Source organism: Mirounga leonina, unplaced genomic scaffold, assembly GCF_011800145.1.
Source record: "Mirounga leonina isolate KUSES-001 unplaced genomic scaffold, KU_Mleo_1.0 Mir_115, whole genome shotgun sequence".
NCBI lineage: Eukaryota > Metazoa > Chordata > Mammalia > Carnivora > Phocidae > Mirounga > Mirounga leonina.
The window spans coordinates 31,994,748-32,008,217 of NW_023270268.1; the positions used below are offsets into that span (position 1 = coordinate 31,994,748).

Sequence of the window (13,470 nt, forward strand, 5' to 3'; positions counted from 1 at the left end):
AGGAAAGAAACAAAACAGATGAACATAGGGGAAGGGAAGGGAAGATAAAAACAGGGAGGCAAACCATAAGAGACTCTTAACTATAGGAAACAAACAGAGTTGCTCAAGGGGAGGTCGATAGGAGGATGGGGTAATTGGGTGATGGGCATTAAGGAGGACATTTAATGTAATGAGCACTGGGTGTTATATGCAACTGATGAATCACTAAATTCTACCCCTGAAACTAATGATACACTATATGTTAACTAAATTGAGTTTAAAGCATTTTTTAAAATATTTTATTTATTCATTTGATACACAGAGATAGAGAGCATGAGCAGGGGGAGAGGCAGAGGGAGAGGGAGAAGCAGGCTCCCTGCTGAGCCAGGAGCCCAATGTGGCTTGATCCCAGGACCCTGGGATCATGACCTGAGCCTAAGGCAGATGCTTAACCAACTGAGCCACCCAGGCGCCTGCTAAATTAAAATTTTAATTAATGCTTTATTAAAGTATACTAGCATATCAAAAAGCACACATAAGTGTGCTTGTAATAAAATTTGAATGTAATAAAGTGTTAAATTTTAAGTGCATTCTACAGGAAGGAAAAATTCTGTTGGCGTGTTAGTTTTTTTATTTTGCTCTTTGGTACGTTTGTTAATTTAGTTTTGGTTTTAATCTTCTTCAGGATGTGGTGGATACACACCCTGGCCTCACGTTCCTGAAAGATGCTCCAGAATTCCACTCCCGCTACATCACCACGGTAGGCCAAGTCTTCTTTTTTCTTAATATAGATCCATAAGTCTCCTTTGTCCAGGCTTTCAGATCTTTATGCAAAAGGTAACCTGGGCTATGATGATTATTTTAAGTGGGAGGAAGGTACAATAAAATTGAATTAGTTATTTATATCTACTTTCCTTCTTATAAGTACCAGTGTATACAGAATTAGAGTAATGTTTTCATTCTGTTTGGTCTTATGAGGTACACTTTTTGCTTTGTTTTTAGTATTGATACCCAGTTGATATTGAGCATTTGCAAATAATACTGAAAAGAATTTTCAACAGCCTTTCCCAGAAAAAGATGTGTTTTTCCCAGAAAAAGATGTGTTTTTCCCAGAAAAAGATGTGTCTCAATTTTAGAACTGGAAATGATAATGAGAAATAGCTTATATATAATCAGAAAACAAATCACATAAGAATTTAACGTAGCATAATCACAATCTCCCATTTTGTGAGGTGCTCTCATTCCCTGTTTTCTCATGCATGGTCTCATTTGACCAGTCACAGGTAAGGCATGAATGATGAGTCAGCACACCAGCCTGCAGTGCACATTGCAGCCACGTCCAGCATTCTTTGCCCTAGCTTCCACATTATCTTTGGAGGAATTCCAAAGATGAGCCCAGGACAAACCCCTCCATCACAGCCACACTCAAGTCAGTTAGCCCTTGCGTCTGGTTCACATCCCCCAATAAGATTACAGGGCAATCACCTCTGAGGAAAACCCTCTCATTCTTAGGGTACTTTTGTTGGCCATGAATTTATTAGGTTCTGTCAAGTTACAGAATACTCCCATTCTTTTTCTCCTTTCAGAACTTCATTCTTGGCTTTACACTGGCTGTTGTAAAACTTTGTAAGTCTTTCTTTGAGCTAGAAGGTGTCACTGTCTTCTAAGACTATCTCAGAAGTGATTTTTGCCTGTTAACCACACCACTGTACTAAATTACTGCCACCACAGTCACCCTGGTGCGGACACCATGGTTTCTCACTTGGATTACTTCCAACTGGTCTCCCCGCTTACACCTTCATTGCCTACAGTGTAGTCTCCACAAAGCAGAGTAAGTCAGATCATGTCACTCCTCTGTTCAAACCCTCCAGTGGTTTCCATCTCACCAGAGGAAAAGCCAAAGTCCTTGCTAAGACTCCCTATAATCCGCCCCCCGCACACACACACCCCCCTTACAACCTCTTTGCTCTCATCTCTCCTGTTAACCCTGCTCCTCACTTACTGTGCTTTGATCACAACTGCATTCTCACTGTTCCTGGAACAGACCAACTCCACTTCTGCCTCAGGTGCTTTTTACTTCTTCTTTCCTCTGCCTGAAATGCTCTTTCTACAGATTTCCACGTGACTTGCATCTTTATTTACTTCATCCAACTATGCACTCAGATATTCCTTATTAATAAGACCTTCCCTGAACACCCTTTGCCTTCTTCACCCTTCTTCTCCCTCCGCCCCCTCCCCCTATACTTTCTATTCATTTGTTCTGCTTTATTTTTCTTCTCAGCTCTTATATCATCTAATATTTTAAATTTTAAATTCTCCTTCTCTATGATAGAAACTCCATTGGAGCAGGGAATTTGTCTATATTTTTCACTGCAGTATCTCCAATACCTAGAATCGTGCCTAGCACATATTAGATATACAGTATTTATTGAATAAATAAATGAAATTATTCATGCTTAAGAATTCTACACATTGGGCGCCTGGGTGGCTCAGTTGGTTAAGTGACTGCCTTCAGCTCAGGTCATGATCCCAGAGTCCCTGGATCGAGTCCCGCATCGGGCTCCCTGCTCAGCGGGGAGTCTGCTTCTCCCTCTGACCCTCCCCCCTCTCATGTGCTCGCTCTCAAATAAATAAATAAAATCTTTAAAAAAAAAAAAAAAAGAATTCTACACATTAACTGTGGCTTCAATTCCATAGGGAATTATCGGGTTCTGATTGTTGACTGTTCTATAAACTCAGGGCATGCTAATAGCATAATTGAAAATCTTAAGAGCTAGAAAGATCTTAGAGATAATCCAGCCCAACCTTCTACCAATTCAGAAAATACTCTCTATAGAGGAACTTTTTATTGGAATTTATTCTTAGAAAAGATGTTAAATAAACAGAATTGTAAAATAGAGATAAATTTTCTTTCTCTACACTTTCTAGTTTGGTATTTGTTGAAGTACCATGGACCCATGATGGTCTGTGTCATCTAGCAAGTGGTCCCCAGGAATTTATAATTTCAGAGTGAAAAGCCATAAAACAGTTTTGTTGACATGTAATTCACATTTCCCTCGAAATTCTGTTATGTTAATCATTAAACAAAGGAACTAAATTGGTCAATTAACAGGATATCATTAATTATCTCTGCTGATACATTTTCATGGCATTTGCATATTATTTATATTTTTAAAATTTACACTCTCTTGTTATTATGCTGCTTTATCCCCAATTCACAAAAATAAATCCATTACTCAGAAATGATTACTAAATTGTAAAATACTTGCAATGAAATAATGATAATAGGGCAACTCAAAACAGCATCATAATATAAATAGTAAACAAGATCCCATTGAGAATACAGAATGTGAATATGTGTATACTGAGATAAGTGTATCTATTGTGATAACCTCATAGTACCATCTGAAAAAGGAAAATGCAAATAGAAAGTATCACATGAATATCTGGAAACAGAATTTTATTTAAGGACTGGTTATCTGTTCTTCTTAATGCCTTTTCTATTGTGAAATCTGGCCAAATAATGGTATGAAGTCATTGGAACTTGTGCATTACATCAGAGTACAGTGAGTTTTTCTAGAACAAATCAAAATAAGTTTTCTAGTGTGAAATTAATGAATGTTGTTAATGGCATAAAAGTGAATGACAGAGGCATCATTCTGTATCCTGTTCAGAGCAAAAACTGGTAAGGTCATACTATTTCTTAGAAACTTAGATCAGCCTCAGAATTAAAGATAAATATCTCAGAAAAAGCAAAATTAATTTGTCATTTGACCCTATTTAATGTTATATAATCTCAGTGGCATGTAGTAAAAAACAATATTTTTTGTTGTTGTTTGCATGCTAGAGTTATTCAGTATTTTCACTCTGTCTAGTTGGAAAAAACTGACACAAAGTATGGCTCAAATATTAGTTTTAGTGTGGCACTCATATGGTGAAAAGTTGGGCGACTTTTATTTTCTATTTATCACTGAAAAGCCTATGCTATAGGAAAAGACTTTTCATTTGTTTATTTAATTATTTTGTCAGCTATTTTCAGACTGGAAAGACAGAGCACCAACTATGCATACAGCAAAAAGAATATCACTACCCAAATAAGAGAATGCATCTAAAGTTACTTCATATTCTCCTTTAAGAAATAAGTCTCTTGAGGGCGCCTGGGTGGCTCAGTTGGTTGAGCGACTGCCTTTGGCTCAGGTCATGATCCTAGAGTCCCGGGATCGAGTCCCACATCGGGCTCCCTGCTCAACAGGGAGTCTGCTTCTCCCTCTGACCCTCCCCCCTCTCATGTGCTCTCTCTCTCTCTCTCATTCTCACTCTCTCAAATAAATAAATAAAAATCTTTAAAAAATAAAAATAAAAAAATAAAAAAAGAAATAAGTCTCTTGATACTGAATGAAAATGAAAATTGGAAATACTAGCAAATTATAGCCCTTGAGTGTGCAGTTTTGCATGCCGTGCAGAGAAGTTGCCAGTGAATAAAAGACTCTGCTTACCCTAGCTGGCATATGCTGACTTTTGAGGAAAGAGGTGCTCATGTGAGTTTTTAAAATAAACAATGAGATTGAAAATACTTCTTTATGACACTGGTGCTGACAGCAAAGACATTTCTCTGGCTTGCTCAGATGGTGTCCTAGTGATAGATTCAGTGTCTTGATTGGCCTAAAGCTATCACTTTAGGCTGAAATGCCAGGAATTTAATCGTTGAGGACAAGGTACTGATACTTCCTGAGATGACTGAACTGTGGTGGAGACTGCTCATCACTAACAGCTTGACTTTTCCTCCAAACCTCTTGATAGAGAAAGGAGGAAATTTGTATTCGATTTTTTTTTTTTAAGTCCAAATTCTGCAGAGGACCATGGAGAAATACTTTTCAGAGCCATATTAACCAGAGTGGATCAAGGATCTTTTCACCATTCCCTGCCAGGTAGAAGAACCATGCTTCCAGCCTTTGAATACTCCTCTGCATAAATTACCTACAATGAGCAATCTGTTATTTTTGTGTCCACATCCAACCCACTTGTCAAAACCTGTCTGACAGAGCTACGGAACACTTGCTCACATTTCTGGTGACCTACACTTGTGAATTAGAGGTTTCCAGTTCAATAGATATAAGGAAAAAGAAAGGAAACTGATTTAAAATTCAAGCTATCAAGTTGACTAGAGATCCCTCGGTAAAAAATTGTCAAATTTTGTTCCACTCACTGGTAGTAAACAATTATTCTTACCATTACTAATTCTTAAAAATTTTTTTACTATTTTAAAAACTGTGATTGATTTCTTTTTTATTTACCTAAAAGTGGTAGAACAAAATTGGGGGAAAAAAACAAGGGTAGATGTAGAACCAAGCAGCTACGTGTTCTCACCACTAGATGGTGCCCGTACCTCAACAAGCTAAAATGCTGAATCAGTAATGTGGAAACCAATAAATGTTCTGATGAAGTGGGGCTACTGAATAAAGAGATTTAGGCTATGGAAAAACGGACTACAAGTACATTTTTTCATATTATTATATAAGTAAGTTACCAGAGGCTAAAAGTGGAAAACGCTTAACAGTCAAAACATTTGTGAATTTTAAAAATTCTATCAAAAAAAAAAACACAAAAAATGATTAACAAAATAAGCAAAAATAAATACAGATTAAAGCTTTATCATTTTAAGTGTAACACAGTGCCTTCATAAATAATATAAAATATTTGAGTATATAAATATAAAATAGGAAAATAAAATAGGAAACTTCAACTTTAGATAAATTTATATTCAAAATCAAATAATAAGGATAAAAATCTAATCATGTTCAACATAGAAAATTTTGGCGTAATAATATGTTTTGAAATTGACTTTTACTTGAGGAGCCATGGAACTATGATAAATGGTATTCTTCCCGTTTATTTTCATATATGTAATTTCTGTACTTAAAATCCTCCATCCTTTTTATATGAACTTCTGCAAAGCTAGTGTTAAGAATACACTGTTGAGGGCGCCTGGGTGGCTCAGTCGGTTAAGCGACTGCCTTCGGCTCAGGTCATGATCCTGGAGTCCCCGGATCGAGTCCCGCATCGGGCTCCCTGCTCGGCAGGGAGTCTGCTTCTCCCTCTGACCCTCCTCCCTCTCGTGCTCTCTGTCTCTCATTCTCGCTCTCTCAAATAAATATATAAAATCTTTAAAAAAAAAAAAAAAGAATACACTGTTGATTAAAGAGGACACATGATCTGATGAGCACTGGGTATTATATAAGAGTGATGAATCACTGACCTCTACCTCTGAAACCAATAATACATTGTATGTTAATTAATTGGCTTTAAATTTTAAAAATAAAATTTAAAAAATCTGAAACCAACAATACATTATATGTTAATTAATTGGAATTTAAATTAAAAAAAAAAAGAATACACTGTCAAGTAGGACACATTCTCTGCCCTGAAGCACCTCAGTCAGAGTCTGAGTGATTAGAGCCAATAGAGAAATTAGACACCAGCTAGTCCCTGCTCAAACCTAATGCACTATCTATCCAATAATTTTAGTTCTGCTTTCTGGTGCAACACAGAACAAGTCAGCCACTTCTTCCACCAGATAGTCAGCATTCAGATCATGGTCACATGTACACTCTAATCTTATTTTTCCCTCAAGAGTAAAAATTACTAAATTCATAGTATCTTTTACACTAATTTTGAATATAGTTAGCCTTCTCTGTTTTATGTTTTCTGCACATTTTATATGCTATCTATCTGTAAATCATAGAGAATAGTACTGATTTATGTGAAATACTAATTAGAGACCTTTCTTGGGTTGGTATCCATCTGCTATTTACAACTCTGAAGAGAGTTATTCAACTAGCTATGACTCCAACCCATATGTCTCTTATCACAGGTACAGCATGAAAGTTTTTGTTACACAAGTCTCAAATCTCTTTAATTTATCAAGCAATTTTCTACGGAAGACATACAGATGGCCAACAGGTACATAAAATGTTGCTCAACATTATTCATCATCAGCAAAATGCAAATCAAAACCGCAATGAGATATCACCTCACACCAGTCAGAATGGCTAATAACAAAAAGACAAGAAAATAACAAGTTTTAGGGAGGATGTAGAAAAAAAAGGAACTCTTGTGCACTATTGGTGGGAATATAAATTGGTGCAGTCACTATGGGAAACAATATGAGGTTCCTCAAAAATTAAAAGTACAACCACCATATGATCCAACAATTCCACTGTGGGGTATTTATCTAAAGAGAACAAAAATATTAGCTTAAAAACATCAGTGCATCCTGTGTTCATTGCAGCATTATTAGCAGTAGCCAAAATATGAAAACAACCTAAGTGTCCATCAGTGAATGAATAGATAAAGATGTGGTATATACATACAGTTGACCCTTGTACAACATGGGTTTGAACTACATGGGCCACTTATGCAGATTTTTTTTATAGCACTGTAAATAAATTTTCTCTTATGATTTTCTTAACTTTTTTTCTCTAGCTTTATTGTGAGAATACAGTATATAGTACATATATAACATACAAAATATATGTTAATCAACTGTTTATGTAATTAGTAAGGTTTCCAGTCAACAGTAAGCTATTAGTAGTTAAATTTGGGGGTAGTCAAGTTATATGTGGATTTTCAACTACACATGGCTGGGGTTTGGTACCTCTAGCCCATGAAATCTTGCCATTTGCAACAACACTGATCGACTTTGAAGACATTATGCTAAATGAAGTAAGTCAGACAGAGACAAATACTATATGAGCTCTCTCATAGGTGGAATCTAAAAAAAAAAAAACTCGTACATAAAGAAGACAGATTGGTGATTGCCAGAGGCAGGGGGTGGGTATAGGCAAAATGGATGAAGAGGGAGTCAAAAGGTACAAACTTACAGTTATAGAGTAAGTTAAGTCATGGGGATGTAAAGTAGAACATGGTGATTGTAGTTACTACTGTATATACTATGTATAATACTATATATAATATAGTAATACAAATATATTGCATATTTGAAACTTGCTAAGAGAGTAAACCTTAAAAGTTCTCATCACAAGAAAAACAGTCCATAACTATGTATGGTGGCAGATGTTAAGGAGACTTATTGCAGTGATTGTTTTGCAATATATACAAATATCAAATCATGTCTTACACCAGAAGCTGATATAATGTATGTCAGTTATTCCTCAAATAAAAAATTTACCAAGCAATTATTAACCACCTGATATGCAGAGCACCATATCAAGCACTGGGATGCAAGTCAAGAAAGACCTGGTATCTTGGAGTTTGGAGGTGGTGATGGTCAGGTGCACCAGTGTCTAGAATGTACAGTGAACTGAAGGAGACTCACTTGACAGTTGGAGCACATGAGACAGAGCTCTACCCCAGTCCCTGTTCTGACGCTTCCTGTGGAGTTAGCAGTTGAGCTAGATTCTGAAGGGTCAGGAATTAGCACTGCTATAGGATAAGGAAAGCTGGGCAGCAGAAATCTGGGCCTTCACTCTGAGGCTGGTTTTTCCCTGCTGTGTTTGAGAATCACTCTCTTTGCTAAGGAATCCAGAAGGGGAATGGTGGTTTAGTCCCTCATTAGGCCTACTCTATGGATAGATGTCCAAATGTCTTCCCTTTTTTGTTCTTGTACTAAAATAACTTTTTAAAAGGATCTAACCTTGAGCACCTGGGTGGCTCAGTTGGTTAAGCATCTGCCTTCAGCTCAGGTCCTGATCCTGGGGTCCTGGGATCGAGTCCCACATCAGGCTCCCAGCTCAGCGGGGAGCCTGCTTCTCCCTCTGACCCTCCCCCCTCTCATGCTGTTTCTCACTCTCTCTCTCTCTCTACCCCCCTCAAATAAATAAATAAAATCTTTAAAAAAATAAATAAAAAGGATCTAACCTCTTCCATGATAAAACCATCAAGGATACAGGATTTCTAGATAGTCAAAATCAAAGGCAAAGTGTCAAAAAAAGTTGCTTGTGATGAGCACTGGGTGTTATATATAAGTTATGAATCACTAAATTCTGCTCCTGAAACCAGTACTACCCTATATGTTAACTAACTAGAATTTAAATAAAACCTTGAAACCAAAAAAAAAAAAAATAGTTTTTAAGAAAGCTGCTTAAATTGCTCTTCTCACTACTGCTTCCTCTTGGAGGAAAAAAACAAAACCAGTGGGTCAAAGAGAAATTAAATGCGTAGGCATAACCCCAGGTAAAATTGTTAAGAATACACTGCAGCCTCCTCCCTCCAGGATAGCAGCCTTGTCTTCCTTCTCCAACCCTCCACTACACCACCACACATGTCATCAATCTCAGACACATTTGCTACCTGTTCCCTCCTCTCTCATCCTGTCCAGGGTCTTCTCCAGAGTTTCACATCTGTAATTAAACTCTTTAAAGACTAGCTAATAATAAAATTGCTCATGCCCAAGTAAGGACTCAGTATATGAGTTATCCCAGATGTATTTGAGTTTCCAGAAAGAGTCTGGAAGACTAGAAGTCTTTAAGACTCCAATGAATAAGGCTGTAATAACCAGAATAATGCCCTCTTGAATCATACCAGGCAGCCATTCTTATGACCCACCTAATTGTTAAGCCAATCCAGTGTGTATTTCCCACCTCATTTGCCTTCCCAAAACATCCAGCCCAATAAACACTGCTTGAATCAGGCATCACTGTATGAGAGGTAAATAAAGTGACATGTAGGTAGTTGGGAAATGCAGGCTTATGAGCAAAGAGTATCTTTCTATTGTTCTTGGAATTATAGGGGACATAGGTGTAGATTTTTAAAATATGATGTTAGTTTTTATTAGAAATTACACTTGCCATAATCGGAAAACCAAAACGTAGCTTGATTCAAGATACATTCATAAGACGTCCTTTGGTGAAGTAATAAATATCTTCAATATTTTTATTTGATTTGTTTTCCTTTTGTAACCAGGTTATTCAGAGAATATTCTACACAGTCAACAGATCTTGGAGTGGAAAAATAACTTCGACAGAGATAAGAAAAAGCAACTTTTTGCAAGTACGTCTCTCATTGGAATTCATATATAAGAACAAGTTAGGGACGCCTGGGTGGCTCAGTGGGTTAAGCTTCTGCCTTCAGTTCAGGTCATGATCCCAGGGTCCTGGGATCGAGTCCTGCATCGGGCTCCTTGCTCAGCGGGGAGCCTGCTTCTCCCTCTGCCTGCAGCTCTCCCTGCTTGTGCTCTCTCTCTCTATGACAAATAAATAAATAAAATCTTTTTTAAAAATTAAAAAAAAATAAATAACAAATAATTTATTTCATTTAACAAATATTTGAGTGCTTATTGTATGCAAAGCACTTTCACTACTTCCAGTCATTAAGCATTTACCAGATACCTGGGATGTGTTGGGGAGAACAAAGAAGAATAACAAGGGATTTTTATATCAAGGCACATGGACTAAAAGAAAAGTGCACAGTCACACCTGACGAAAATTTCCACAAAAACGGATAACAAATATGCAGAGAAGGCCTCACAGAAAGACTGACATGTGATCTTGACCTTGGAGGGTATCGGAAGTTTATCAAAGTAAAAAATTAGAAGGGGATTCCAGATAACAGGAGCAGCATACGTAAAGGCCCAGAAGCATGAAAGTGTCTACAGTCTAAGACCGCAGTCTAAAGTGGCCAGTGGTAGGGGAGCGTGGGTGGCTCAGTCGTTAAGCGTCTGCCTTCGGCTCGGGTCATGATCCCAGCGTCCTGGGATCGAGCCCCACATCGGGCTCCCTGCTCAGTGGGAAGCCTGCTTCTCCCTCTCCCACTCCCCCTGCTTGTGTTCCCTCTCTCGCTGTCTCTCTCTCTCTGTCAAATAAATAAATAAAATCTTTTAAAAAAATAAAAATAAAGTGGCCAGTGGCTCTGCAGAGTGACCAGTGATACAGCCTGAGGGGTGAGATGAGCTGGGTGTGGAAAGGCCTCGCGAAAGGAATGGAGGGGTTTCAACTTGATCCTTTCAGCAACAACTCTTTATCCAGCTCCTCCTGGAGTGGAGAAAAATACTAAAAAGTCCTTTTAAGAAAGCATACATTCCATTCAATTATTTTATTTATTTTACCAAATAAGAGAGAAAGTATTGACCACTAGTGGGAGCCTTTTACCGAGGTAATCTTCATGCCTGATTATTCAAGCTTCCATTAACCTAAAGAAAGAATTGTTCATACTTGAAAGAAAATATTTTATTTTCAGTGAATCATACTAAATGAAGCTTAGGCTAATAACCAACCTTATGTACTCTTTATTTTTCCCTGTCTTCATCTGGGACAAAGTAATGAAGACTTGGCAAAATTAGCAGCCCATAATCCATATAAAACCTTTTTTATTCTAAAATGAATAGTAATCATCACAATCATTGTTCGTATTTATGGAACACCTGGTGCCTGCCTCTCTCAGTAGGTAACATGGGATGGGTTGAGACGGCAGTGATTCCATAAGGAGGCCTTATACCTTAAGAATGGTAATCCCTGGGGCGCCTGGGTGGCTCAGTTGGTTAAGCGACTGCCTTCGGCTCAGGTCATGATGCTGGAGTCCCTGGATCGAGTCGGGCTCCCTGCTCGGCAGGGAGTCTGCTTCTCCCTCTGACCCTCCCCCTCTCATGTGCTCTGTCTCATTCTCTCTCTCTCAAATAAATAAAATCTTTAAAAAAAAAGAATGGTAATCCCTCACATTCCTGAAGCACTTAGTTTGTAACAGTTTGTGGCATTATTATAATACATATTTTTTTAATTGATGATAAAATTTGAGGTGCAGGTATGGTTGAATGACTTAGATAAGATCACACAGCGAGTAAATGGCCGAACTGGAAACAGAACTCAAGTGTTCTTCCTAGAGCATGATTTAATTCTTTCCCTTCTTCCTTAGCCCTCTCCTACTCTTCCTATTTAGTACATTATTCATAAATGTATGCTCATGATTTATATGCTCATAAAGCATTCAGATAATATGAACATATCTGGAATAATCAGCAGAAGTCACTATTTATTCCTTCACCCTACCATTTCATTCCCTTTCCCAGAGGGAACCCATCCATATTATCTATGGTTTTATTCCCTTATATTCCCTTATATATGTATACATGGAGTAAACAGTTTTATTTTGTATGGCTGCTTTTTTGAGGTGGTTTTTTAAAATATATGAGATCATTCTGTTAATTTTTTTTTCACTAACAGCATATCTTAACATTCTTTTCATTTCCATGCATATAAATCTATCTCATTCTTTTAACTGCTGCATAATCTATGGCATGGCTCCACCATAACTAAATTACATATTCTCCTATAGAGGGTGTTTAAGTCATTTTCAGGTTTTTCCTATTTGCAATGATGCAGTGAATATCCTTGTACTTTACTCCTGTGTATATATAGGTAAGAATTTTTCTAGAATAGACTACTGGAGGGGAAATCCTGGATCAAATGGTATATGCATTTTCAGGGTTGTTTTCTTTTTAAGATGTTTTATTTTTTAGTAATCTCTACACCCAACGTGAAACTCAAACCCACAACCCCAAGATCAAGAGTTGCACACTCCACCAGCTGAGCCAGCCGGGTGTCCCGAGTGTGGTTTTCAGTTTGATAGATCCTGCCAACCTAGCCTCCTAAAAACCTGTGCTAGTTCATACTTATACATTCACCAAAAGCACAAGTTATCTGTCTTTTTCATGCTATGATAATCCAGTAGGGGAGAATGAGAGCTCCTTCTCAAGATTTGTTTTATTGCACATATTCTCTGTTATACGTGTTAAAGAGCATTTTATAAAACAAAACGTTACCAGCCATGTTTGGAAAACAGGAGAAAAATCGTATTTCATCACCCTAATACAACTAATAGCATTTTTGTATGTGTTCTTCTAGTCTCATATAAATGTGCAGATTTTAGGATTTTACAGAGTTCTTAGTATATGTAATCTTATAGCCCATATTTTGCACTTACCACATCATGGTTTTCTTTTGTTTCTGTGTAGTCTTTATAATTTTTACTGGCAACAGAATCTTCCGTTAAGAAGTTTTACTATAATAATTTATGTTCTCAGCTTGCCAAGGCATATTGGTTTCCCAGTATTTACATTTTGGAACATAATTTTTTATCAGAGTAATTTATTTGCTTTATGAAATAGTCACCTCTGTCCCTTATAATATTTTTCACCTTGAATTCCATTTTATTTTCCAATAATATTGACATGTTTTCTTTTCGTTAAGATTTAGCTAGCACATATTTGTCCTTTTTTTTTAAACCTCCTTTTAAATTTTATTTTAGATTTATCTCTTATGGATAACATATACTAGATATGTTTTGGGGGGGGTTGTTTTTATGCTCAATCTGAAAATACTTTAATATGGAGACTTAATTCATTTATCTCTGCTGTGATTATTGATATATCTGATCTGATTTCTGCCATCTCATTTTGTTTTTTCTATTTCTGAAGGTTTTTTTATGGCTTCTTAAATCTTTCTTCCTGAATCTTTCATTTCTGAAAACATCTTCATTTAT

At 37.0% G+C, this 13,470-nt stretch overlaps 1 protein-coding gene across 6 annotated transcripts in view; it reads left to right on the forward strand.

The window, feature by feature from the left end:
* Positions 1 to 13,470, forward strand: part of PPP2R3A (protein phosphatase 2 regulatory subunit B''alpha) — a 214,723-nt gene that overhangs the window by 131,224 nt on the left and 70,029 nt on the right. For all 6 annotated transcript variants that reach the window (XM_034995190.1, XM_034995200.1, XM_034995176.1 and 3 more), the window contains 2 exons: positions 665 to 739; positions 9,901 to 9,987. In XM_034995190.1, the coding sequence (XP_034851081.1) occupies positions 665 to 739; positions 9,901 to 9,987 (162 nt within the window). The remainder of the gene's footprint in view (positions 1 to 664; positions 740 to 9,900; positions 9,988 to 13,470) is intronic.